General features: G+C 42.9%; 1 protein-coding gene across 1 annotated transcript; it reads right to left on the bottom strand.

Annotated features, from left to right (window-relative positions):
• Positions 1-40: 40 nt before the first annotated feature.
• hdip1 (HDAC and MIER1 interacting protein 1) lies at positions 41-26,721 on the bottom strand. The gene is made up of 4 exons (XM_086297056.1): positions 26,440-26,721; positions 15,391-15,490; positions 4,323-4,502; positions 41-793 (listed from the first exon to the last, which is right to left on the bottom strand). The coding sequence occupies exons 1-4, from the start codon at positions 26,503-26,505 to the stop codon at positions 675-677; spliced, it is 465 nt and encodes a 154-aa protein (XP_086153182.1). The 5' UTR covers positions 26,506-26,721; the 3' UTR covers positions 41-674.

Genomic DNA, 26,721 nt, shown 5'->3' with positions numbered 1-26,721 from the left:
AAGTTAGAAAAGATAAACATTTGAGTCCCAACTACATGTCAAATGTTTGGGTTGACTGTCTTTAATACATTTTTATAAAGTAATCAAACAGATTCATGCGTCACTGTGGACATCCAAAGCCACCAATAGCGATCAAAAAGAACAGAAGGAATCAAAGTTGGACAGATTTGAAAAGCAACATTAGTGTCTCTGCCTCAGAAACATCCACCTTCCTCCAGGAGAGCTGAACACTGGGCTGACTGCAGTTTTTAGTCCATCCACATTGTAGGCATTGTGAAACTCATGTGAAGCATGGCTACAGAAGATTCCTAACATTATATAAAATATGGTGAGCACTGTGCAAAGCACTAATTACTGACAGTTTGCTTTAAATCTCGTGTATGCAAATGTATTGTCTTTTCATGGTCATTCCAGTAAAGATCATTTCATAACAGTCCATTTATTTTGAATACGATAACATATAAGCTCTTCCTCTCTTTGACTTCATGGAAAAGTCTTCTGATCCATGGTTGTTGCAACTGATATTCCAACACAAATCCTTCTCGCCATGACGAGATAAGACTTTGCAGTTTCATGAACTGTGTCTCGTAATCCAAGTGAAATACAGCCAGGTTCAGCTCCAGAGAGGTCTCGTCTCTTTGGTCATCCGTTTTCTTAGTTACTCTGGATTTGATTCACAAGATAAGTCTCTGCGCCAGGATCTTGCGGTTGATCTCAGCCAATGCCACAGAAAACACAAAGGCCTTCTCATCAGAGAGACTCGCGTATATATCCACCTCCTTCTCCTGTTTGTCTGTGAACACACACACACACACACACACACACACGGCAATAAGTACTTAACAACACTGGCTATAGTTTCAGGTGTCTGCAGTCTCAGACCCATAGTACCATAACAGTATCTGCAAATTCTAGAGCAATCTGTACTGTAAGGCCATATTCAGTATACACCTATTACTTCAAATTGGCAAATGGAGCATGTGCACATAATATAAGGTCCACATACAGATTCAAAAGCATTTTGCTCTAAAGACAACTGTGGTGGCAGATTTCTTTTTTCATTAATCACATATTTAATCACATCACATTAGTTATAGCAATATCACTTTCTCATAGTAAGAGCACTCCTGTCACCAGTTTACATGCATGTGGAACGTCTTCTGCTCATCAGGGATGTAAATCTTTAGGTGACGGCCAAGCAGAAAACGAGGTCAGAGGAGGCGCTTGTTCGTACAAAGGAAGCTGAGCTCAGCAACACGGCCACTGGAGCCGTGGGAGGCTTTCCTCTACGTGGTCTGGTTGAAAACTCCAAGTGTGTGGAAGATGGTTGTGTGATAGAAAGAGATGCTGACAGGGATAAAAGTTTTTTTATTTGTAGTTTTTGTTTTGTTTTGGATGGACCACTGGGAGGGAAACCTCAGGAATACGACGCCTGACTTCAGGACTGTTGTGGGAAGGACTCTGTCCTTAGTTTATGGTGGTTAACACTGTTGGACCAGAAAGAAAAGGCCGGACGGCGAACGCGCTTGTCCACAAAGCTGAGCCCAGCAGTGCGACCAGTGAGGCCGTCGGAGGATCCCCTCGGGTGGTCCGGGCAAATCCAGGTTTTGATTGTATGATTTTTTTTTCTTTCAGAAATATGGGAAAGAATACATGCAGCATGAAGTGTGTAGAAGCTGTAGAAGAGGAATGCAGTGAAGTGTGTGTGCAACAGAGAGTGATGGATAGAAGAACAAGAGGCAAAGTGTTATTGAGCAGTGATGAAAATGATATTAAATATATGTGTGTTGGTACAGGTGGCTGCGGAACTGGATCAGCGCCCTCCACAAGCTCAGCGGCCGGAGCAAAATGATAGATTAACATAACTGGAACCACACCAGCCGTGCTTTGGCTGAATATTACACAGCTTCACCTTCAGGTAGATGTTACACTGAAGAACAAGCTTCGAGGACAATCAATCTCTCCCTGAAGACAAAATGCAGTTCGAGAGCAACGGCGTCGACTTCAAGAGTCAACAAGGTGAACAGACAGCAGCACTGCCCTAAACCCTGAAGGGTTCAGCAGCATGTAGCAGTATGTACGAATGCCATCATGGATGCAAGCATGCGCTCCTGATCACAAGCTGAGGTTCACCAGCGACATCACTGTGTGTGAATGCACTTGAGAAGACCGAGTTTCACATTTGCCATACTGGGAGCTGAAATGGCAAAGACAGAGACTGAAAAGAGTGAAAGATAAAAGGCAAAGCTGAAGAAGAACGGCCCACTGGGCCTCTGACACGCCACAACCGTGAACTGCTGCAGAGGTGGGAGAGACACAGCAGCTGTGAGAAGTGGAGAGAAGAGAGCATGGAGGAGAAATGAAGGCTGTTGTTGATAATGTGAGAACACATGAAAATTGGGTTGGGAAACTGTGGCCGGCTGCGTGTGGAGGTTGAGAAAAGTCCGTAGGATCGCAACAAAGGTAAAAATAAAATGCACACAAACGCACATAAAGAGAGAAATGTGAAGGACCCAACGATCAATCCAACAAGAGCGTGCCAAGCTCCAACTCAGCGACTGCAGAGCAGACTCGGTGCCACCCAACAGGGATCAGCGAATGAATGCAGATGACACCGGATTAAACAGTCAGGCAGTTTTACCTGAAAAAATTCTGTGGTGTGACATTTCTAATCATTTTACAAATGATATGCATTTACACGACTCTCTGAACATCACAAACTCCGTTAGAGTCCTGAGCATGAGTGAAAGTGACTGGAGTAATTATAGCATGCAGGTTTTACAGCAACTTGTGCTCATTTTGTAGGGTAGCTAGACTGATTTTCCAGCATGTCAGTGCATAAGTGCATTAGGCCCTCATTGTCTGAGGAAACATAAAAATAACAGCAGTTGTGGTTTCTTTTGACATGTGTACAGAACTTCGAAACATTGTGTCACACCGTAAAGACAGGATTTGGGTTCATCACATTTCATTGAGGGATTTTGATCGGCCTCAAACATGCTGGAAGCACCTAAAGAAGGCGGTTGTTCTTCCAGAGTTAAATGTGGTTGTTTTAGTTTCCCCAAGATGTTTTACACCTTTTAAATGGGCTGATGGCCCTACAACAGTGAAGAGTGCAGTACACAGCATAGATAGAGTGGCAAGATCTACAGTGGCTTGAAAAGTGTTCGGCCCACTTGAACTTTCCCACATTTTGTCCCATTACAGCCACAAACATGAATCAATGTTATTGTAATTCCACGTGAAAGACCAACACAAAGTGGTGCACACGTGAGAAGTGGAACGAAAATCAGACATGATTCCAAACATTTGTTACAAATAAATAATGTGGAACGTTCTTTGTCTGCGTCTCTGCATGTAAGATGTGAGGCCACAACTCAGAGATGGCCCTGGGGTTTCACTGGGAGCTCTCTCCACATTGCAATGTGTTTATTAAACCCACTTCAAATCAAGCTCACTGGGTGTGTTGCAGGTTATTGTTAAATTTTCCACAACACAACTCAAAGGCAATTTATTTCATTCTGCTTTTGCAGATTTGCATAGTCAACCCAGAATCAGTGCAAGATGTGCAAACAAGTCCTTGCTAATACACAGTAACATGCAGGAGTCTTGATCCACCCTCCTTACTTTATATTTTACTTTCTGATCATCATATTTCTTTGTCTGTTAAGCTGCTTAACATGGACATAAATCATTTGAATATAAAAAGTGGTGAGCAGTGCTGTGTCTGCATATGAGACACTTAACAAAGGACCAGTTTGAAACTGTATCTGTACTTACTTATAAGAAGCCTGGAGAGCTTCCACTTCCTGAAGACTACTTAAAGAAATGACAGAAAACTGTCTCAGAGTGTTCAGGATGTGCTGAGGAATAAAGGTGCTCACACCAAATATTCAGTTGTAAATACCATCGTAAGTATGTATTTCCATGTATGTTTATTTCAGGAAAGTGTTGCACACATTTCCCAAGCAAATTATAAAAAGAAGAGGATTTTTAATTATCGTGTGTATAAGTTTGTGGCAATGCTGGTTTTCCTGTCACGGGCAGACTGAGCTCTAGAAGGCAATATCAAAGCGCCAGGTAGTCTAGATCTAACCTCGCCGTTTCCCCCCATTTTCATTGGATGCATTTGTAATTTAATAGATATTATTCCATAGTTTGTATAGCCACTTTATTTAGTGAGTTCCTGCTCATTTCTTTTGTCCTCCTGTCTATTTGTACTGTGACAACACAACAAAGGCAAAACTAAAAAAAAGGTCCCTAAAATGAGCAAACAAAAAAACAGTGCCACAAAATGCATCTGTGAATATGACTTGTTTTACCTTTCTCCTCTTCCTGTTTCTTCAGCCCCACTGTTTTTGGTCTGCCTCGTCCTCTTCGTATGGGATCTGATTGGCTGTTAGCCCGGGGTCTCCTCCTGTTCTCCATGTCATTGGTTAGAGGACACTCAATTCTCTCTCTGCGAATGCGCTCAGTCCTCCTCCGCCTAAAGTCCAGCTTGTCTAAAGCAGGGATTACAAATACCACATGCTGTTTAGCCATCTGTTCAGGGGGGTGTTGTTCAGACTTCCACCCAAATCCTTGTTACCAAAAGCAGCTTTGTTTTTTTGTTGTTTTCTCTCTTTTGTTTTTTGAGCAAGGTCTCCAATTTTTAACATTTCATTCATGTTTTCACAATCACACGGTTTCTGTGTATGGGCAGTATAAGGAGCTAAATATTTTGTATTTCTGGGCTTCCAAGGTCTTTCCCACAAACCAGGAGGCCAATCAGATAGTAGACAGAAAGTTAAAAATGTATGCAATGCCTTCTGATGATGCTGCCTAAGAGAAGCATGTATAATGTAAACAGAATTGGTCCTAGCAGTGAACCCTGAGGAACTCCATAATTAACCTCAGTGTGTGAAGAGGACTCTCCATTTACATTTAATGTAATTTGCATACTCTGATTGCTATGAGAAAATATTATGGTCGACAGTATCGAACGCTGCACTGAGGTCTAGCAGGACAAGCACAGAGATGAGTCCACTGTCAGAGGCCATAAGAAGATCATTTGTAACCTTCACTAAAGCTGTTTCTGTGCTGTGATGAGCTCTGAAACTCTTCCATTCCTCTGCACATGAACAGAGCAGTCATCTGCATCTACTGTTTAACAACTACGCTTTCAAGAATTTTTGAAACAAAAGGGAGTTTGGAGATGGGTCTATAATTAGCTAAGACCGCTGGGTCAAGAGATGACTTTTTTAAGTAACAGTTTAACTCCTGCCAGCTTGAAGGCCTGTGCAATTAATAGAGATAGATTGAACCATTAATTGGTAGGACTTCTTGTAAAAATGGGGTTGATGATTTAGAGGAAGTAATTGCTGAAGTTATTCTCCAATTGATCTTTTTGAGTTAAGAGCATATATATATATATATATATATATATATATATATATATATATATATATATATATATATATATATTTATTTATTTATTAGGGGTGCAACGATACACAAAATCCACGGTTCGGTTCGATACTTTGGTGTCACGGTTCGATATTTTTTTGATACAAAAAAAAATGTTCATGCCTTTTTAATTTGTCATTTATTAAATTTTCACGGCACATTCTGCACCACATCTCTGTGCGTTCATCATTTGTTTGAAGCCAGCTCACCTCCTGCAACTACTTTTCCGAGAATACGTGCTTCTTTTGTGGTTCGGACTCCTTCTGACATTTGTTTGGAGGTGGAGGAACATCACAGTAATTGCTTAAAGGAGCTTCTTCGACATCTTTAAGAGTTCTAAACAAATGTCTGTCCTCCTCCAGAAAATCTTATGTACGCAAACACGCGTTGCAACTTCTTATCTTGTGCGTGTTTTTTATTTTGACAGCGAATGCGCACCTGCGGACCACTTATGTGCAGCCCTGGTTATTTAGCTCGTCATATCGCAGCAACAGAAATTCTTTTGTCCATGAAACCATAAAGCTGCACTTTCTTTTTGCCTTATAGTCTGATTTATCATAACTTCTCCGTTTTGTGGTAAGCTTTTCTTTGGCTGTCACTTCTTCACCCTGACCTGTCTTATTTGGCTCAGCAGAACTAAAATATATATCCTGCTGCTTTTACACACGCACTCACATAAGCTCAGCGATTCTCTGCGCGATCAACCTCTCACATGTTTAAGCTGCGGGAGATTTCACTTGTCATGTTTGCATAGTAAGCTAACGATTAATAAGACGATGTCAGAGGAATTGGTGCACAAATTATCATCACTCACAGATCAGTGCTGTCGCTCTCTATACACAGTTCACACGATTGCAAAGTGAAAGCAAAAAAACAAGCGCAAATTCAAACGCGACTTCAATATGTCACATATTGACAGTGGCTCATCGATGCCAATGACATAATTACCCAGCTACATTTCTGAAAGAATGCAAAAGCATTGACATATATTTTTCCTACAATAGCCCGACGGGCAGGGCAGAGATCGATTTTGGTAGCCCGACTGGAAAAATCGCTAGCCCCAGGACGTCAGGCTAGCGATTTTGCGAGCCCTGTATCTGATTGAGGAATCACTCATCTTTGGAAAAGAGAGTTTATTACAGAGAAATCTTTCCAAAATAAAAGCTATACTATCCGCTTCTTCTGGGCTATATTCTCAGCAGCATATTAAACATATCAGGTCCCCATAAGGAGAATCCTGTGCTAACAGCTGTCTAAATGACTCGGGTAAAGTTTGTAGCATGCGTGCTTGTTGTTTTTGTCTGCTTCCACTTGTCTTTGCACTAGGATGATGTCGGTGTAAATGTGCAGTCATATTCGTTGTGTTCCCACTAGTGCTGTCAGCGTTAATCTGAAATGGCATTAACGCAATCTCCGTTAACGAGTTACCGCGGATCGCCCCGTGCGTGGGGCTGGACGGCCAACACGTTAACGAGCTAACTGCGCTAACGCACTAGCTCCCACCCATGTAATTGAGCATTGCGTGGCACATCCAACATACTGTTTTACTTTAGTCCATGAGCGCTTACCTTCAGGGTCATACGTCACATGAAAACCAAAATAATTCCAAATGCCAGATCTGAATGAGGTGGGGGAGGTTCAATTTGCCATGTTGCAAGGAGAGCTTAACTTCTGTCTCGCTAGCTTGCCCTGCGCTCAGTGAATCTGCGTTCGACTACTCCGCCTAGGCTGCACTGTCGAGCGCAGATCCACTGAGCGCTCAACACAGACAGCATAGTCAGGAGGAAAGTTGATAAAATAAATTAAAAATTTTGTATTGTTCGATACATATGCGTACCGAACCGAAAGCACTGTATCGAACGGTTCAATATCGATACGAGTATCGTTGCACCCCTAAAAAAAAAAAAAAAAAAAAAAAAAAAAAATTATATATATATATATATAAAAATAAATAAATATATATATGCCCTGGTGCTTCAGTGCGTTACTTCTGTTTTGTTTTTGTGCATAACTTCTGTGTCTGGGCACTCCTCTGGATATTCTTACACCAGAGAAGAGCTCCTTAACTACAGGACTACAACACCTGTGGATTTACTTCCAATATTTGTCACATCTGCGGCAGATTTACTGCAGACTCTGATCAGGAAAGAGAGACGCCGAAGGAGACGAAAGCGAGCCGGCGCACTCGGGCGTCTGAGGAGACGCGGACTGCGAACTGCTCTTCCTGGGATCTTCCTTTCCAATGTACGTTCACTCAGGAATACGATGGACGAGCTGGCCCTGATGAGAAGCATGAACAGAGACGTTGCCTCCTCCTGTGTCTTATGTTTTACGGAGACGTGGCTCTGTGAGGACATCCCGGACTGCGCGCTCAAGCTGGAGGGCTTTCATCTGCTGCGCGCGGACCGGCAGGCCGCTCTCTCTGGTAAGACCACAGGTGGAGGTGTCTGCTTCTACATTAATAGTGGCTGGTGCACAGATGTAACAGTGATTGCTCAGCACTGCTCTTCCTCTCTGGAATACCTTTTTATTCACTGCAAACCGTTTTATTCTCCGCGGGAGTTCGCTTCATTCATCTTGGCCGCTGTTTACATCCCGCCAGGCGCGGATGTGCAGGCAGCTCAGTGCGCCCTCGCGGAGCAGATACTGCACATGGAGCGGACATACCCGGACTCTCTCATCATTGCTCTTGGGGACTTTAACAAAGCCAATCTGAGCCATGAGCTTCCAAAATATAAGCAGTATATTAAATGCCCGACCAGAGAGGAGAGAACATTAGACCACTGTTACAGCACGATCAGCGGGGCCTATCGCGCGGTGCCCGCGCTTCACTCGGACTTTCTGACCACGTCATGATCCACCTAATCCCCGCGTACAGACAGAGGCTGAAGCTCTCCAAACCTGTCGTGAGGACCAAAAAACTGTGGAGCAACGAGGCTGTGGAGGAGCTTCGCACGTGTTTGGAGTCTACAGACTGGGACACATTGAAGGCTGCTTCTAACAGCTTGGACGAGTTTACGGACACTGTCACCTCCTATATCCACTTCTGTGAGGACAGCATTGTGCCATCACGCACCAGGGTGAGTTATAACAATGACAAACCCTGGTTTACTCCTAAACTCAAAAAGCTGTGGCTGGAAAAGAGAAAGGCGTTCAGAAGCGGAGACAGGGACTGCTACAGAGAGGCCAAGTACAGGTTCACTAAAGAAGTGGACATTGCTAAACATCAGCACTCTGAGAAGATGCAGCAGCAGATCTCAGAGAATGACTCGGCCTCTGTGTGGAAAGGTTTTAGGAATATCACCAACTACAAGCCTAAAACCCCCCACTCCACTGATGACTTGCTCTTAGCCAACACCCTTAACAACTTCTACTGCCGTTTTGACGAGCCATCAGGCAGCCTTCACACCTCCAACGACCCCAACAATAGAGGCACTTTGGACACTCATTCCCCCACCTCTCCCCCCTCCATAGAGCCATCACCACCTTCAAACACTTCACCTACAACACCCCCCTCCTCACCCCACACAAAAGAGGATTTCACACCACCTCCTCCCACCACAACTCTTCATATTCATGAAGCAGGTGTGAGGAAGCAGTTTAAGAGTCTGAATGCTTGAAAAGACGGTGTGTCTCCTGCCACCCTCAGACACTGTGCAAACGAGCTGGCCCCAGTGTTTTCTGGCATTTTCAACTCCTCACTGCAGGCATGTCATGTGCCTGCCTGCTTCAAGTCCTCTACCATAATCCCTGTGCCCAAGAAACCTAGGATCACTGGACTAAATGACTACAGACCCGTGGCTCTGACATCTGTGGTCATGAAGTCATTTGAGCACCTGGTTGGGGGTTTGAGCACCATTTTGGGAGGAACACCCTTCAACTGGTGCGGGAGTATGAAAGGGAATCAAGGAAACTAGCGGATTATAGGAACCATCTCCGTTTCAACCTAAGATGCAGACAAAGCAGAGTTGTTCCTAAGAGCCTGCGCCTTGGATCCACTGTCAGGGGATACAGAGCAGACTTGATTCTACAGAGAGCACAAAATCACCTTTTAAGTGAAAGGATAAGAGAGGTCCATTTCACTATAGATGCCCTCCAGAACAAGATCAGCCAGACCCTGCAGGAACTGGAAATCCTTCTACCATCTCCAATCTTAGAAGAGGTTTACAAGTTTGTGGACAAGGCTCAGCGGGCCCAACACTCTAAAGGAAAAGAAAGACAACGCAGGAAATTCCACACCTTGCTTTCAAAAACACACACTCCTCATGCTGAAACTACACAACCCAGAGAAGAAAACACACCTGATGCCAGTCAGGAGAAATGGGTTAAGAACTTTTCAGACAGGATTCTCACTGAACTTGAAAAGAGAGTATTAGCCAAAGGACTCAATTTTGCCATTTCTCCACAACAGTTGCCCATAGTGGACCTCATCACAGCCACAGAATCTGCCATACGGATTAATACATTATCACAGACAGAAGCAGAGCAAATCAGGATGAAAGTCTCAGCCACGCTCTCCAGTGCCAAAGTCCCTCCATCCAACCTCACAATTAGGGTTGGGTACCGGGCACCGGTTCTGACATAAACGGTAGTAACCAGACCGAAAAGCAGCGCACATTTCGGTGCTTTATTTCGGTGCTTTTTTTTCCTGAGCTGTGATACACTTCTAGCCAATCATTTTACGTTTCCGAGGATAGTAGGCGGGGCCAGGTACGTACGTTCTGTTAGAGCAGAGCTCCAGATTAAAAATGTCCAAGGCGAAGCGGTCAAAAGTCTGGCTGTACTTCACAGCAAAATATGCAAACTCAACAGCAACAAGTGCTTTAAGCTGATACTGTGATACTGTCAAAGGAGGTAACACCTCGAATCCGATGAAACACCTGGCGACGCATAGCGTTTTTTTTAAAAGCCGAGAAATGCGCCGTATTTGATAGCTTGCTGCGAGACCTCACACCGAGCACGTCGGGTGGGTTGCCAGTTATCGGACCCGGAGCAACATCCCCCAAAAACCCGAAGAATAGAGTCCTGGCCCCTAGCCCTGCCAGTGTAGCAGAAATGATGAGGATGATGATGGCAGCAGCCCTTCTTCTCTGCGTGAGTAGCTTAATGTTGTTCATGTGTAATTTACGTTGAGTAGGCTAACCACGTTATTACATTAATGCATGTAAGGTGAACTAGCAAACATCATCATAGCTACATGCGGCTGTCTTCTTGTTTGATGGCAGATACTCCCTTCACCCTGGCCAAAAAGGCTAAAATGACCAAAGAAAAAGTGGGAAACAGTTAAACATGAGAGGTTTAGGACAAAGTTTGTGTCTTTTTCCATTGTTTAAGCACTGCTTCCAGCCAAGAGTGATGCCATATATGCCCCATAGCTGCAGAAAAGGCTAACATTGTTATCTTTTTACAAAAACAGCTGAACATGAGAGGTTTTTGGACAAAGTTTGTGTTCTCCATTCTTTAAGCACCGGTTCGAGCACAGTTTCAAAAGTACCGATTTGGCACCGGTATCGGATAAAACCTAAACGATACCCATCCCTACTCACAATACAGGAAAAGAAGGCCGTCGCTTCCCTGAGCAAAGACCACAACATCACTGTTTTACCAGCTGATAAGGGAAGATGCACCGTGGTCCTAAACACTACAGATTACCATACAAAGATCACTACTCTCCTCAGTGACAACAATACCTACGAAGCCCTAAAGCGAGACCCCACAAGCAGCTACAAAAAGAAAGTTATAGCTTGCCTTCAAGACTTTGAAAAGGACAAAATTATTGACCGCCTTATATATCACCGCCTTTACCCAGGGGATGCCATACCCTGCATCTATGGACTTCCTAAGATCCACAAGGAAGCTGTCCCACTCAGACCCATAGTCAGTAGCATAAACTCAGCCACTTATAACATTGCTAAACACCTTGCTACCATCCTTGCGCCTCTCGTGGGGAACACCCCACACCACATCAAGAACTCCACCGACTTCACCGACAAGGTCCAGAAACTTACCCTGGATCCAGATGAAACCATGGTGTCCTTTGATGTAGTCTCTCTCTTCACCTGCATACCCACCACGGAGGCCGTGGAGACTGTCAGAAAACGACTACAAGAAGACAGCTCCTTGGAGGACAGGACCAACTTCACACCCGATCAGATCTGCACACTGTTAGACCTCTGCCTCACCACTACATATTTCAAGTACAACGAAGGCTTTTACAGACAAAAACATGGCTGTGCCATGGGCTCCCCCGTGTCACCTATTGTAGCCAACCTTTACATGGAGGAAGTGGAAAGGAAGGCTCTTGGCTCTTTCAAAGGAAGAGTACCCAGCCACTGGTACAGATATGTGGACGACACCTGGGTCAAAATCAAGACACAAGAAGTGGAATCCTTCACTGCGCACATTAACGCTGTGGATAAAAACATCAAGTTCACCAGGGAAGACACAAAGGACAACTGTTTGCCTTTCCTGGACTGCGCTGTGCACATTGAAGAGAACGGCAACCTCAACATCGAAGTTTACCGGAAGCCCACACACACGGACCAGTACCTCCTCTTTGACTCCCATCACCCTCTGGAACACAAACTTGGAGTAATCAGGACCCTACACCACCGGGCAGAACATGTTCCCTCTAAGCCTGAAGGGAAAAAGAAGGAACACACACATGTAAAGGAAGCACTCAAAACGTGCGGCTATCCTAAATGGGCGCTCTTAAAGTCAGCAAAGAGGCACAGAAAAGAAGACCAGACACCAGCGAGGGAGGATAAGAAGGACAGACGCAACAACATTGTCATCCCCTATGTAGCCGGTGTATCAGAGGAACTCAGGAGAGTTTTCTCCAAGCATGACATCCCAGTGTATTTCAGACCCAGCAACACGCTCAGACACAAACTGGTTCACCCGAAAGACAAAACGCCAAAACACAGACTTAACAATGTGGTGTATGCTGTACAGTGCAGCGAGGAATGCTCAGACCTCTACATTGGAGAGACCAAACAACCACTTCACAAGCGCATGGCACAACACAGAAGAGCCACCTCCACAGGACAAGACTCAGCAGTCCATCTGCATCTTAAGGATAAAGGACACTCTTTCGAGGATGCCAACGTTCACATTTTGGACAGAGAGGACAGATGGTTTGAAAGAGGAGTGAAAGAAGCATCTATGTCCACTGTGAGCGACCATCTTTGAACAGAGGCGGGGTTTACGACACCAACTCTCTGCCATCTATAATCCAGTTTTGAGATCCCTCCCAGACGCCTTAACGCCCACTCACATCCTGGGCCATCTGACCTCAGGAATTCACATGATAAGGTGGGGCCAGGTTTCACAATGAACACACCCGAAACTCTGGCTGATTGGGACCCACACCCAGTTTCACACCTTGGCTCAGGCGATTAGCACTTAGAGTCCCCCGAGAGCAGCTTCTACCTTTCTACCTTTAAAACTCGCCTTCCAGCCAAATGGCTGGTAGGCTTTTAGCTAGGCTTTAGCTTCAGCCAAGTGGAAGCTAAATTGTCTAGTCATTCATATGTAAATTAGGTTGTTATCTGGGAATTCTGGAGGGGAGTGGGGGTGTGTGAATGAGGGGGTGGGGGAGCTGCTAAAAGCTGTGAACTTCCTTTTGTGTTTCATCTTGATGCATTCTCAATCATCCAGGGAAATAAATCTCCAAAAGTCACCAACTTGGAGTGTTTCAGTTTGCCATCTTAGAGAGAAATCAACACACATGGGTCCTTTGTTGCTGAGATTTATATATATATTTATATATATATATATGTTCTTTGCGATGTGTTCACTGCTACAGATACACATGTGGTAAATGCAGACTACAGATACCATGGCAGTGCCAGGATTGTGAGTGATTGCTGAAAATGTTGAAATGTACTCACTCACTTTTTATTATTATTTGTAAATATGTGTACAAATGGTTGGTTTTTTGTACTGTTTTTATCAATAAATCTCAGCAACAAAGGACCTACACCCATGTGTGTTGATTTCTCTCTAAGATGGCAAACTGAAACACTCCAAGTTGGTGACTTTTGGAGATTTATTTCCCTGGATGATTGAGAATGCATCAAGATGAAACACAAAAGGAAGTTCACAGCTTTTAGCAGCTCCCCCACCCCTTCATTCACACACCCCCACTCCCCTCCAGAATTCCCAGATAACAACCTAATTTACATATGAATGACTAGCCAATTTAGCTTCCACTTGGCTGAAGCTAAAGCCTAGCTAAACACCTACCAGCCATTTGGCTGGAAGGCGAGTTTTAAAGGTAGAAAAGCCAAATGGCTGCTCTCGGGGGACTCTAAGTGTTAGAGGATCATCAGGGGGTCCTTTTGTCCCTCTGTGGGGGGTTACTCCCACTAGGTTTATATCTGGGACTCTCCACCATTTGACCTTAGAACTGAAGAAGCTTCTCGGATGAGAGGTGAAACGTCTTCAAGCAACTTAAAGAAGTCCAGACGCTTTTCTTTGCAAGCTCCTTTGACTGAGCACCTGGTTCTCTCCTACCTCAAGACCCTCACGGCCCCCCTGCAGTTTGCATACAGAGCCAACAGGTCTGTAGATAACGCCATCAACATGGCCCTACGCTTCATCCTGCAGCATCTGGACTCCCCAGGAACCTACGCCAGGATCCTGTTTGTGGACTTCAGCTCTGCCTTCAACACCATCCTTCCAGACCATCTCCGAGACAAGCTTTCCCAAATGAAAGTGCCTGATCCCATCTGCCGGTGGATCACTGACTTCCTGACGGACAGGAAGCAGCATGTGAAGCTGGGAAAGAATGTCTCGGACTCTCGGACCATCAGCACCGGCTCCCCTCAGGGCTGTGTTCTTTCTCCTCTGCTCTTCTCCCTGTACACCAACTGCTGCACCTCCACCCACCAGTCTGTCAAGCTAATCAAGTTTGCAGATGACACCACCGTTATTGGGCTCATCTCGGACGGGGACGAGTCTGCCTACAGGAGGGAGGTTGAACGTCTGGTGTCCTGGTGCAGCCACAACAACCTGGTGCTGAATGCCCAGAAGACAGTGGAGATTATTGTGGACTTCAGGAAGCACACAGCTCCACTCCCCCCCATCATCCTGACTGACACCCCCATCACCTCTGTGGACTCATTCCGCTTCCTGGGTACCACCATCACCCAGGACCTGAAGTGGGAGCCCACCATCACCTCCGTCATCAAGAAAGCCCAGCAGAGGATGTACTTCCTGAGGCAGCTGAAGAAATTCAACCTGCCAACACGGACGATGATGCAGTTCTACACTGCAATCATCGAGTCCATCCTCACCTCCTCCATCACCGTGTGGTACGCTGGAGCCACTATCAGGGACAAACAGAGACTGCAGCGTGTTGTGCGCTCTGCTGAGAAGGTGATTGGCTGCAGACTCCCATCTTTGCAGGACCTGTACACCTCCAGGACACTGCGGCGTGCAGCTCGGATCTCAGCTGACCCTTCTCACCCTGGACACAGTCTGTTTGACCTGCTCCCCTCAGGCAGGAGGCTCCGGTCCAGTCGCACCAGAACCTCTCGCCATAAGAACAGTTTCTTCCCCTCTGCTGTTGGACACATGAACAATAACCACATGACTGTTCCCACCACTAACACATGACCCTACGCTGTGTCACTGCATCATTCCATGTTTGGCACTGATCACCACCTGCACTCATGTATATATCATGTATATATCTATCTACTTAGCACTTTTAATTCTTATTTTTATGTCTATTTAAGTGTTATATGACAGTATGTTTTTGCACTAAGTACCGTAGCAATTTCCTAATCATGTCACTTTATTTTTTCACATTTTTCTTTAACCTACAGCACTACTTGTTCTTTAGCTTTGTGCAATCCAAAAACATGCATGTTGGAATAACTGGTGATTCCAATTGGCTGTAGGTTTACTGTATCTTCAACTCACCAACTACCAACTTACCTGCTATGGCTGGGGAGGAGCGCTCATTTAACTTTGCATTAAGGAGTTTCCTGCTAATAAATACATAACCACATGGGCAGGACTTGCACGCCACTGGAATCTAGAAAGAGTGAGAAATAAGAAACATTACTGTTAAAACATCACTACATCATTTCCACAAGGTGGATTCCTGTTTTAGCTGCACAAAGCCTGCAGCAGACAATCTGACACACTCTTAGAGGTCTCCATGTCTGACACATATCTCAAGGATCAAAGCTAACACAGGGCAGGTTTATTCCAAATAAATGACATGAGTTGATAAACTTCAATGGAGTGAATGAAGATATCCACTAAATCATGCCATTTTTAGCACTAAATGGATCATAACCATTGCGCACTATGACTCATTACTTGCAGAAGAATTTAGCCAAAGGTTTGATTGTATTTTCTACATCTGCAAGCCCACTAGCGTCCACTTAAGTTTCACTGATGTCAATGTTTTTCACTGGACAGTGTAGATCTCACTTAGCATGTTAGAGGTTCATGAGTTCATGACAGTACAGTTAGAAACAGACTGAACAAGTATGACTTGTTTGGAAGGGTTACCAAAAGATAAGACTCTTCTCTCTCAAAGGATTACGGCACGACAGCTGAGGCGCATGAATAGATGTGAATGATGCAAGTTGTATGTTTGAGTGCTCAGTGGATAAAGGCTATGTTTTATTGTGTAAGAACCAGTCCAGTATAAACATTTTATACAGCAGCAGCTATAGTGATTTATCAATATTTTTAGTCATGAAGTGGTTTGTGCTCTACAAACAAGTGTAGAAGTCCCCCTGACCAATGTGTACGAACAAAGCACAGATTTTTAAGGAATTTAAACAAGTCTTTAAAATGAATACTACTAATAATAATAATCAAATGACAAACTACTACTACAACAATAATAAAAATAAATTATTATATTACTATTATATAAATGGATGGATGGATTATTGTTATTATTGCCTTTTAACCAACAAACTGTTCACAATTACAATTTAAAGAAAAAAAAAACTGCATGCAATTTGTCAAAATTTCAATTATTTTCAGGCTGAGTTGCTTTGTTTATTTAATATCATTTAGATGAACAGCACGGTGCCGCACTGATTACTATTGCTTCACAGTGAGAAGCAACAGTAACATCGAGATGGACTTTGACTTCTCCATCTGATCGGGGCCTTTCTGTGTGGCGTTTGCATGTTCGCTCCATGTTTGTGTGGGTTCTCTCAGCGGTTCCCAAACTTTTTTTGCTAGGCCCTCCTTTGTTTTACAAGAAAAATGTTCATGCTCCATATTAATATGAGTAGAAAAAGTACAGTTTGAATGAGTATGTGGAAACGTTGTTTTGAATTTTCTTAGTTTGGACTACAGTGACCAAATTTTGATATAATAGACTTTAGGGCTGGGCGATATGACCTAAAATCCATATCGTGATATAATTTGAAGCACGTGCGGTAACGATATATATCGCGATATATTCTTTTCTTCTGTATAACGTATTTTCCACACTATAAGGACTTAAAATCCTTTAATATTCTCAAAAATCGAGAGTGTGCCTTATGTATGAATTCTGGTTGTGCTTACTGACCTCGAACAGATTTTGGCTGCAGAAATCTGTTAAAAATGTTTTAGTACAACTTTGGTAAGCAGCACTGTTTGATGGATCGTCAGAGCATTACGGCTGCCGTAGGGAGGAGCTTCGCGGAGTAATCTGGGTCCAAAACTCCGTCCGCTTCAGGTCCCAAAGTCAAACCAACACTAAGAGTTAAAAACGGTCTAAATTCTTTCATCTTTAATTAAATCATCAGCGTTGCTGCTTTACCAGGTGTAACAATTAAGTTTAACATCCAGGCATCCATGAAAACAGAATTTATTAAATTTAACGGAGTTAGAAGTTAACAGGAAGTTAGATCGCTAGTTTACACCTAAACATTTCACAGCATGTTCTGACTGAGAGATTTTTGAAACTAATTCAAACGTCCAGCTCTGCTGTCACTTCCAACATAAATGAAGACAGAAAACTAAACAGCAGTGACGTTTGCAGGGTTACTGAAGTTGGGCTACCTGGTATATAATGTTGTGCTACGTGATTGCTAGCGACACAGCTATGTTAGCATAACATTAGCACAGTGAAGCTGGAGGATGAACGCCAACTTTTTTTCCACTCGATAAAAGTTAACGTGAGTATTCTGGTGGCAAATGCAGTCGCATAGCAGGATGCTGTACACGGGCCAAACTTCAGTCAGGAGAACAACTGAGATTATTCATCCACAATACGAGGTTAGTTATTAATATACTGCAACAACATGGGAATAGAGCAGCTGTGAGAGAATTCAACATTAATGAATCAATGTTACGGAAGTGGAGGAAGCGCAGTTTTTGGCTTTCCCCATATTTCAACAGTGCTTCATCTCTTTGCTGTGACTGTCGCCCGCCATCATTTGCAGATGATAATGGTTGTAGCCGCTGCGATGCTTGCGACCAAAACATGCGCAGCTTGATGACATCATCAACATGCGCTATCGCGATAGAGCGATATAGTCAAAATCTCTATCGTTGGCCAAATTTATATAGTTTCTATCGTATATTGTTTATATCGCCCACCCCTAATAGACTTACATCTCTAAATGTCTGCTGACTACCCAAATTATTTAAAAAGGTGAAACAGCCTTCAGTAGTTATTTGAAAGGAAGTAGTCGTGTGCCGCAAACAACCCCATCCCGATTGAAAGGTGCAACAGGTCAAATAGCTGATTTTTCAATTTCACTTCTTAGCTTTCGCTTTTAGTCTCAGTAAACACAGTATTCTGAAATAAACTTTTATTCAGTATCACCCAAAACCTGTGACTGAGTCCATGAACTTAGCAGTGTTTACAGAGGAAAAGTCAAAAAGTAATTTCCTATACAATCTGATGGGACCGAAAGTCCTTTTGCAACCATCTGATGGCGTTAGAGGAGAAGGCAGGTTTAAGACTCACATGTTTTTGACACTGTCTGCAGAGAACGTCTGTTGTTAAATTGAGGCCAACAGACTACCTTTATGTTATCTACCATAGCAACAGCCCTATGACATGCAACTACAACATGTGAATGCGTTATAATTATAACCTCCCAGTAAGATGATGCTGTGATCACACCAACATATTTACCAAAATGTTGTTGAAGGTGATGTTTTTCCTTCCTCTAGCAGACACCAAAAGCCTGTGAGCTCAGCCCCTTTGTGCTGCTTCCATCCCAGTCACATGGGCCGTTGCGTCTTTTAAAATACAGCAGCTCACCAACGTGAGTTTTTAATGTCGACAACTTTACTTTTGGTTTTGGCCATCTCTTCATATTCCATCACCAGCTTGCATTTGCATGAATGACAGTCCCTTAATGCACTGTGCTGGTGAAGCTCTATTTGCACATTAAATGTACAGTCTGGCAAGAGTTTTCATGAGAAAGTTGTAGTTTCTTTCAGCACAACTGGAGAGCAACATTGTAATTCACACACCAACAGTAGAGATGTTGGCTCTCTTAGGATCTGCCTTCATATTCTACTAGTCAAAGTTTTTGGACATACGTTTTCATTTAATGTTTTTTCTCCTGTTTCATGACTATTTACATTTTACAATCTCACTGAAGGCATGAAAACTATGAATGAACACATATGGAACTATGTAGTAAACAAATGTGTGTGAAGTGACACAAAACATGTTTTACATTTTAGATTCTTAATACCATACCACCTTTATTTATAAAGCACTTTAACATAAAACCAGAGTTCACAAAGTGCTGTACATGCTAATAGCATAAGTAAAGAAAATTAAAATGAGATAAGATAAAATAAATAACAAATTGAGTCAACCCCTCTAATCAATGCCAAAGGCTTCAGCGAATAAATATGTTCTAAGAACACTTTTAAATTCAGAGAGAGAAAAGGCCTGCCTAACATGCAAGGGTAGATCATTCCACAACTTTGGAGCAGCTACAGCAGAAGCACGATCACCTTTAAATTTATACTTAGTTTTTGGTGCCTTAAGGAGCTGCTGATTGGCGGACCTAAGGGAACGGGCAGGTGTATATGGTTGTAGTAGCTCCGAGAGGTGGGGGGGGGGGGGGGGGGGGGGGGGGGGGGCAGGCCATTAAGAGATTTAAAAGCAAATATGAGAATTTTAAAAACAATCCTAAGATGTACAGGTAGCCAGTGGAGTGAAATTAAAATGGGGGTAATGTGCTCAAACTTTTTTGTTCCAGTTAAAAGACGAGCTGCATCACTAACCCCACAATAAAGTGCGTTACAATAATCCAGCCTAGAAGTAACAAAGGAATGGATTACTGTCTCAAAATGCTGTTTCGATAAGATAGGCTTTATTTTGGCTAATTCCCTCAAATGAAAAAAGCTAGAGCTTACAACAGCTCTGACCTGGCTTTCAAGTTTAAGATTTGCCTCTATTTTAACTCCCAGATTAGTGATGACTGGTTTAACATACTGTGCCAGTGAACCAAGATCTATAATAGTGGCCTCAGAAGCGCCACCAAAAACCATCACTTCTGTTTTCTGTTCATTAAAATTTAAAAAGTTCAAAGCCATCCAGGCCCTTATTTCATCAAGGCATCTGAGCAGCGAGTCTACTGAGAAGCCATTTATCTTTTAAGTGGGAAATAAATCTGGGAGTCATCGGCGTAGCAGTGGAAAGAAATCCCATGTTTCCTGAAAATAGACCCAAGGGGTAGGAGATATAGAGAGAAAAGAAGCGGGCCTAAAACTGAACCCTGTGGGACCCCACATTGAAGAGAAGCAGCAGAGGATACAAACTCCCCGAGTTTCACAGAGAAAGTTCGCTCTGCCAAATAGGATCTGAGTCACTGCAGTGCGGCACTCCGCATACCCACCAACTGCTCTAAACGGGAGATTAAAATATTATGATCCACTGTATCAAAAGCAGCAGTTAAATCTAACAGCACGATAATAACACAGTCACCTGAGTCATTTGCCAAAAACACATCATTAAAAACTCTTAAAAGGGCAGATTCGGTACTATGTAAAGCTTTAAAACCAGATTGGAAAACTTCTAAAATACCGTGTTCTTCTAGGAAGGACATTAATTGCTTGTAAACTACCTTTTCAAGAATCTTTGAGATAAAAGGCAGTTTGGAAATAGGTCTGTAATTCGCAATAATATCAGGATCAAGAGCAGGTTTTTTGAGTAGAGGCTGAATCACCGCATGTTTGAGATTGACAGGTACAACACCAGAGGACAAACTACTATTTACAATGGATTGTACAGCTGATGCTATAGTGAGAAAAACCTCTTTGAAAAATCGAGGAGGGAGAGCATCATAAGGGGAAGCTGAGGGCTTCATGTGAGCAACCAACTCCTGCAGGCAGAGCATGGAAACTGGCTCGAACCTGTCAAAGACAGCAGAACTAGGGACAGGGGTAGAAGGGTCGAGAACGGACTGGGAAGTCTGTGCTTTGACAGATAGCACTTTATCAATAAAAAAGTGTAGGAAGTTTTCACAAATTTCCTGAGAAGACTCGACACCAACAGTCTGTGGAGCATGAAGCACCATGTCAATAGTCTTAAATAAGACATGAGGCTTACGACAATTTGCCTGAATAATAGCAGCAAAATGTTTCCTCTTAGCGTCTTTTACAGTTTTCTGGTAAGAATTCCAGTAGTCTTGTAACATTTGGTATGACACCTGAAGTTGATCCTTCTTCCATTTACGTTCAGCTCTCCTACACTTTCTTCTGGCAGCCCAGGTGTCTTCATTCAGCCAGGGTTCAGATTTGGCTTTTACTTGCCTAAGCTTAAAGGGGGCCACTGAATCTAAAGCAGTTTGACAGACAGAGTAAAACCACATACTCAGCTCTTCTGTATCATTGCATATGGAATCAGGAAGGCCGCCGTTCTGATTAAAAACAATAGAGAACTGTCCAGCAGAGGAAGGGTTAAAAATACGACAGCTCCTAGCAGCAACAGGAGGAAGATTAACTTTGGTAAAAGGAAGGAAAACCTCAAACAAGACAGGCTAATGATCCGACCCTACAATGTCACAAACCTCTAAGTTAGAGACAGGTAAATTATGAGTTAAAACAAGATCCAACGTGTGCCCATATTTTTGTGTAGGCACAGACACAGGTTGCACAAGATCAAAAGAGTCAATAAGATATAAAAAGTCCTTTGCCATTGGCTTGTCAGGGCAGCACACATGAATATTGAAGTCCCCAATAATAAGGACATGATCATATTTTGGCATAATTTCAGCCAACAGATCAGAAAAGTCATTTAAGAAGTTCTTATTGTATTTTGGGGGTCTGTAAACCACAGCACAGAGCACTGTGTGAGAGCGACCTAGCTCAAACATGCTCAGTTCAAAGCTACTAGGTGAGGTTGATAATGGCAGTGGTTTACATTTATACTGCTTCTTAAAAACAGCCGCTAGTCCTCCTCCTCTGCCTGATATTCGAGGAGAGTTTAAAAAGCAGCAGCCATCAGGTAAGAGATCTGTGAAAGCGCTGGACTCACCGGCCCTCAACCATGTCTCAGTTATACAGAGGAAATCCAGTCCTTGGGTCATAAATTATTATTATTATTATTATTATTATTATTATTATTATTATAAATAAATCCCTTAAAATAAAAGTTTTATTACTCAGCGATCTAGTGTTCACCAATCCAAACCTGGTGGAGGTCAGCGTGTTCGTGGCTGACAGCGAGACCCGACGCAGCGGCCGCAAGTTCTGTAGGTTCGCACCGCGCCGACGAAGATGAGGGGAAATCTTTCGTGGCTGGGACATCTGATCCGGGGAGCCGGGGAAGAGCGCATCAAGTACGCCTTAAGTTTCACGAGTAGACCGCTACGTTTGCCCCGGCGTCTGAAACGCTTTCGCCGTGAGGCTGGGGCCAGGGTCCGACAAAGGTTAGCTGGTATCCCAGACAGGAATGGAGGTAACGCCTTATGTCCATTATAAGTTGCATTGGTAAGATCACTGGCAACTAGTCGGAGGTCCAACAGTTTTTGGCGATTGTACATTAAAAGAGAGTTGACTCTAGCAATAAAAAACAACATAAGCAAACACAACAGAGGAAGAGCCAGACGGCGAGCCACACACACTGGCGCCATCTTGAAACTCTAATAACAATAGCCTCCCTTTGCTTTGATTATTGCTTTGTACACTCTTGGCCTTCTCTCAATGAGCTTCATGATGTAGTCACCTGAAATGGTTTTCACATTACAGGTGTGTCTTGTCAGTGTTCATGTAATGGCAAAAAAACAATCAGCTAAGTAAAGAGAAAAAACAGTCAATCATTACTTTATGAACTGAAGGTTAGTCAGTCTGGAAAATTGCTAAAACTCTGAATGTGTCAACGAGTGCAGTCGCAAAAACCATCAAGTGCTATGATGAAACTGGCTCACATGAGGACCGCCCCAGGAAAGGAACAACATAAGTCACCTCTGCTGCTGAGTAGGGCTACCACGATTAGTCGACTAGTCACGATTAGGTCGACTATCAGAATCGTCGACGACTGATTTAATAGTCGACGCGTCGTTTGAAGCTTTGCAAGCTCACAAAAGACGCAGGAATAAGTAGCAGGATTTAAGAGTGTAATAACGGACTGAAACAGAAGATGGCAGCACTGCATGTACAAGGATGCCAGCTGCCGTTAAACCCCGAAGAAGAAGAAGCTGCGTCCCAGAATTCATAGCGCGGCCCAGCACAGTTTCCAACAATGGCGGCAGCTAGTTAGTTTTAATATTACTCTTATTATTCTTTCTGGGTCACAAAATAAACGTTTAACATATTTTCAGGCGAGAATGTAGCTGTGTAAACCTCAAATATCTGCTCAGTTTATCAGGACACCACATATTTTCAAAAGCGCTCCGACGTTTTCGGAGACGTCTGTTACCCACTAGCTCGATAGCTAGCTGGGGGCTTATGGCGTTATTTTTGTGCCACTATTCTGAGCGCACGTAAAAATAAATTCCAGGTGCAAGTGTTGTATTTTGAGGAGAAATTTATTTTTGAGCAAAGAAAAGCTAAATTTGAGTGAACAAAATTCATTGCTGCGTGCAAAAAATGTATTTCAGTGTTTGCTATTATCCATACACACGCACACAATAGCAGCCCCTGTCGCTCAGTTTTTGCACTTGCGCTCGCGCTCTCAACATTTCTGTCCGTGCGCGCTCAACAAAACCAGCCAATCACAGACTTGGATGCAAAAAAAAATCTGTTGGCTGTTTTGGTCTCCAATCAGCTCGAAATGACGAAATGCAATATCCCAGAATCCATTTCGTCCAAAACTCAAACGAGGCAGTGGCGGAGGAACACAGAGTGGCGGAGTTTGAAATATTACTCTTTCTGGGTCACAAAATAAACTTTTAAGATATTTTCATGCGAGAATGGTGCTGTGTAAACTTCAAATACCTGCTCGATTTATCAAGACATCAAATATTTGCATAAGTGCTCTAACGTTTTTGGAGATGCATGTTACCCACCATCTAGCATTTTTTTTTACATGCGCTCAGAATAGTGGCACAAAAATCACGCCATAGGGGCTAGGCTCACTAGAGCCGCGAGAACACCGGACTCCCGGCAAATCGTTTTCAAACCCACCTCCGTCTTTCACTGCTCAGGTTAAACATGATATATGAGTCACTTAGATAACTTAAACATGTTATTGTTTGGCTTTTTTCAGTATTTTATTTGTTCCTGAGTAAATCGGTTTGTCTGAGATTAAAGTTATAGTTTTTACACAGCTGAATAAACGTCAAGCAGACAGCTGATTATCAGAAGTGTGAGATGCTCGAGAATTTACTCCGGTGTCCTGTTATATTTTAGATAGCAAGGAGTTTATTAATCTTCACCGAAACAATCTGCAAACTTCATTAAAATTTAATAAACTATCATCTTGTCTTTATTGTTAGTTAGCACAGACCTTACACACCTAAAGCTGTAAGCTAATGATAGTTATATAAGAGCAGATGCTGCTGGTGCAATAAGCTGTAGTTTTACATCCAATGGATGATGATCTGATTAGTCGACTAATCGCAGAAATAATCGGTGACTAGTCGACTATCAAAATAATCGTTTGTGGCAGCCTTACTGCTGAGGATAAATTCATCCGAGTCACCAGTATCAGAAATCACAAGTTAACAGCACCTCAGATTAGAGCCCAGATAAATGCTACACATAATTCCAGTAGCAGACACATCTCTATATAAACTGTTCAGCAGAGGCTGTGCAAATCAGGCCTTTGTGGTCAAATAGCTGCTAAGAAACCACTACCAAGGAAAAGCAACAAGCAAAATAGATTTGTTTTAGCCAATAAACATTAGACCAGTGGAAATCTGTGCTTTGGTCTGATGAGTCCAAATTTGAGATCTTTGATTCCACTCGCCATGTCTTTGTGGGAAGCAGAAAAGGTGAATGGATGGTATCTACAGGTATGGTTTCTATGAACCATTGAGGAGGAGCTTCAGACACTGAAGCTGACTATAATGCACTTTTTCCAGCACAAAACGGACAGATTTCTTTCAGTGAACAAGAAAGAAAAACTAATGACTCATCTACAGTTTTTCAAACTACAAATAGCAACAGCATTTGGTATAAAGTTAAAATTTTGCAAAACCATGCACATGTTGTTTACAACTGCTTTTAGGAATATTTAATTAAACAGTGATAAAATGCTGGCATTTGTACTGCACCCATTTCATATTTTTATAGCCTAAGTGTAACATCTACATCTTACCAGCAGCCGTTTTACTGCTGAGCAGAACTATTTTCAACGGATTTATTCACAGGGTCAGAAGAGTAAGCCAGACGCAGCTAATGAAAAGAAAGAAACGCGGTAACTAGTGGTGTGCGAATCGATACCGAAATATCGATTCTTCCGATACCAGCAATTTATGTTCTAGAATCAATTCTCATATTATAATATATATATTTTAGTACTCTGGGGTAAATTTGTAGTTTTTCCATTAAAATGAACGCAGTGGGAAAAAAACTATATCATTCGGATCGTCTAATTTGGAAGGAACTACTTCCTCTTACGCTTTTCATAGTCATGTGCGGAATACGGCTGTATAAATGTGTGGCAGCCTCTGGCGTGCACACTCACAACAATGGCTGAGCGCAAACAGAGTCATGTGTTTTACCTCCACAAACAGCCAGTCAGTCAGTTTTTTTTTTTATTTCTATATGATTATTCTGCATTATTAAGCAATAAAAACAAGTTGTCTGATGTCCTCTAATCATTATGAAGCAATATGGTTATGTTATTATTACAATTACATAATACAATTGTATATTGTATTATGAAATGCAATGAAACATTACGTTTTTGTACAGAGTATCGGTATCGGATCAGTATCACCGATACCACCCTGAATTTTACTTGGTATCGGATCGGAAAGGAAATCAGTGGTATCGCACATCACTAGCAGCAACACATGCTTGTGTGTGGTGGTAGTGTGAGGACAGGGTCGAACTGTGTAACTAACCATGCGCATTACTGATGTAGACTTGTTGCAGTCTACCCACTGTTGGCTTTAATTTGAAGAGTCCATTGTGATCCAGCACCATTACCGTAGTTCCAGGAAGAGATGCTCACAAAGCCAAAGGGCTGATTTTTTTTTATTTTTATCTTTAACCAATCGAAATGCTCAGTGAAGATCACAAGTAACTGAGGTACGGTAATGAAAATGCGCTACTATAGCCCAACTCATTTACTGAACTTTTGAGCCAGTCCCTTACATTACTAACGCAAATATGTGATCATATGTCCGTCTGTTTTATACATACAAAGTCACAAAGCCACAACCGTGAAGACGGACATAGATGCCGATGCTCTCTCTGCCGAACGGAAAATCAACATCTACCAGCTGAGCCGTTTGAGAAACATCGTGATCACCGGGGCTCGCACCGAACCCCGTTTCCGTCTCTAGAGCTGGAAACTACCGTAGGCTGCCATGATTGGTATCAATAAAACGAAACGCAATCAGTAACACAGCCCTAACAATTAAAGATGTATTTTCTTACCTGTTGGTCGCATTCAGGACAAGATTTAGTAGCCATTTTGACCTTCTTTGTTTTATTTGCCGACATCGTCCCTTCTTCCAGCGACACGCAAACAGCTTTACGGTAACTTAAATATCTGTCAGTACATGAATGCCGCAGGTCTTTATCCAGCAAACGCGGACACAGACGTGCCACAAAACCACTTCGATATCTACCTAACTAGATGACGACTCCCCATTAACGAATAGGTACACGCTTCTGTATAGGCTTCTAATAACGTAAAACCTGCGAGCATGCGCACAG

Source organism: Aulonocara sp. 'chitande type north' Nkhata Bay, linkage group LG1 (assembly GCF_057382095.1).
Source record: "Aulonocara sp. 'chitande type north' Nkhata Bay isolate Kocher_YH1m ecotype deep benthic linkage group LG1, A_spYH_male_GT1.1, whole genome shotgun sequence".
In the NCBI taxonomy this organism is placed as follows: domain Eukaryota; kingdom Metazoa; phylum Chordata; class Actinopteri; order Cichliformes; family Cichlidae; genus Aulonocara; species Aulonocara sp. 'chitande type north' Nkhata Bay.
Note: the sequence above shows the minus strand (reverse complement) of the source record. Positions and strands in the feature narration are given on the sequence as shown.

What these genes read in the sequence shown, in the direction of transcription:
- hdip1 (XM_086297056.1), bottom strand. Translation starts at nt 26,505, where the DNA reads ATGTCGGCAAATAAAACAAAGAAGGTCAAAATGGCTACTAAATCTTGT. An exon ending in GTCCTGAATGCGACCAACAG is followed by an intron (nt 15,491 to 26,439) that starts GTAAGAAAATAC and finishes CACTCTTTCTAG; the next exon opens with ATTCCAGTGGCGTGCAAGTC. An exon ending in GAAACAGGAAGAGGAGAAAG is followed by an intron (nt 794 to 4,322) that starts GTAAAACAAGTC and finishes GTGTGTTCACAG; the next exon opens with ACAAACAGGAGAAGGAGGTG.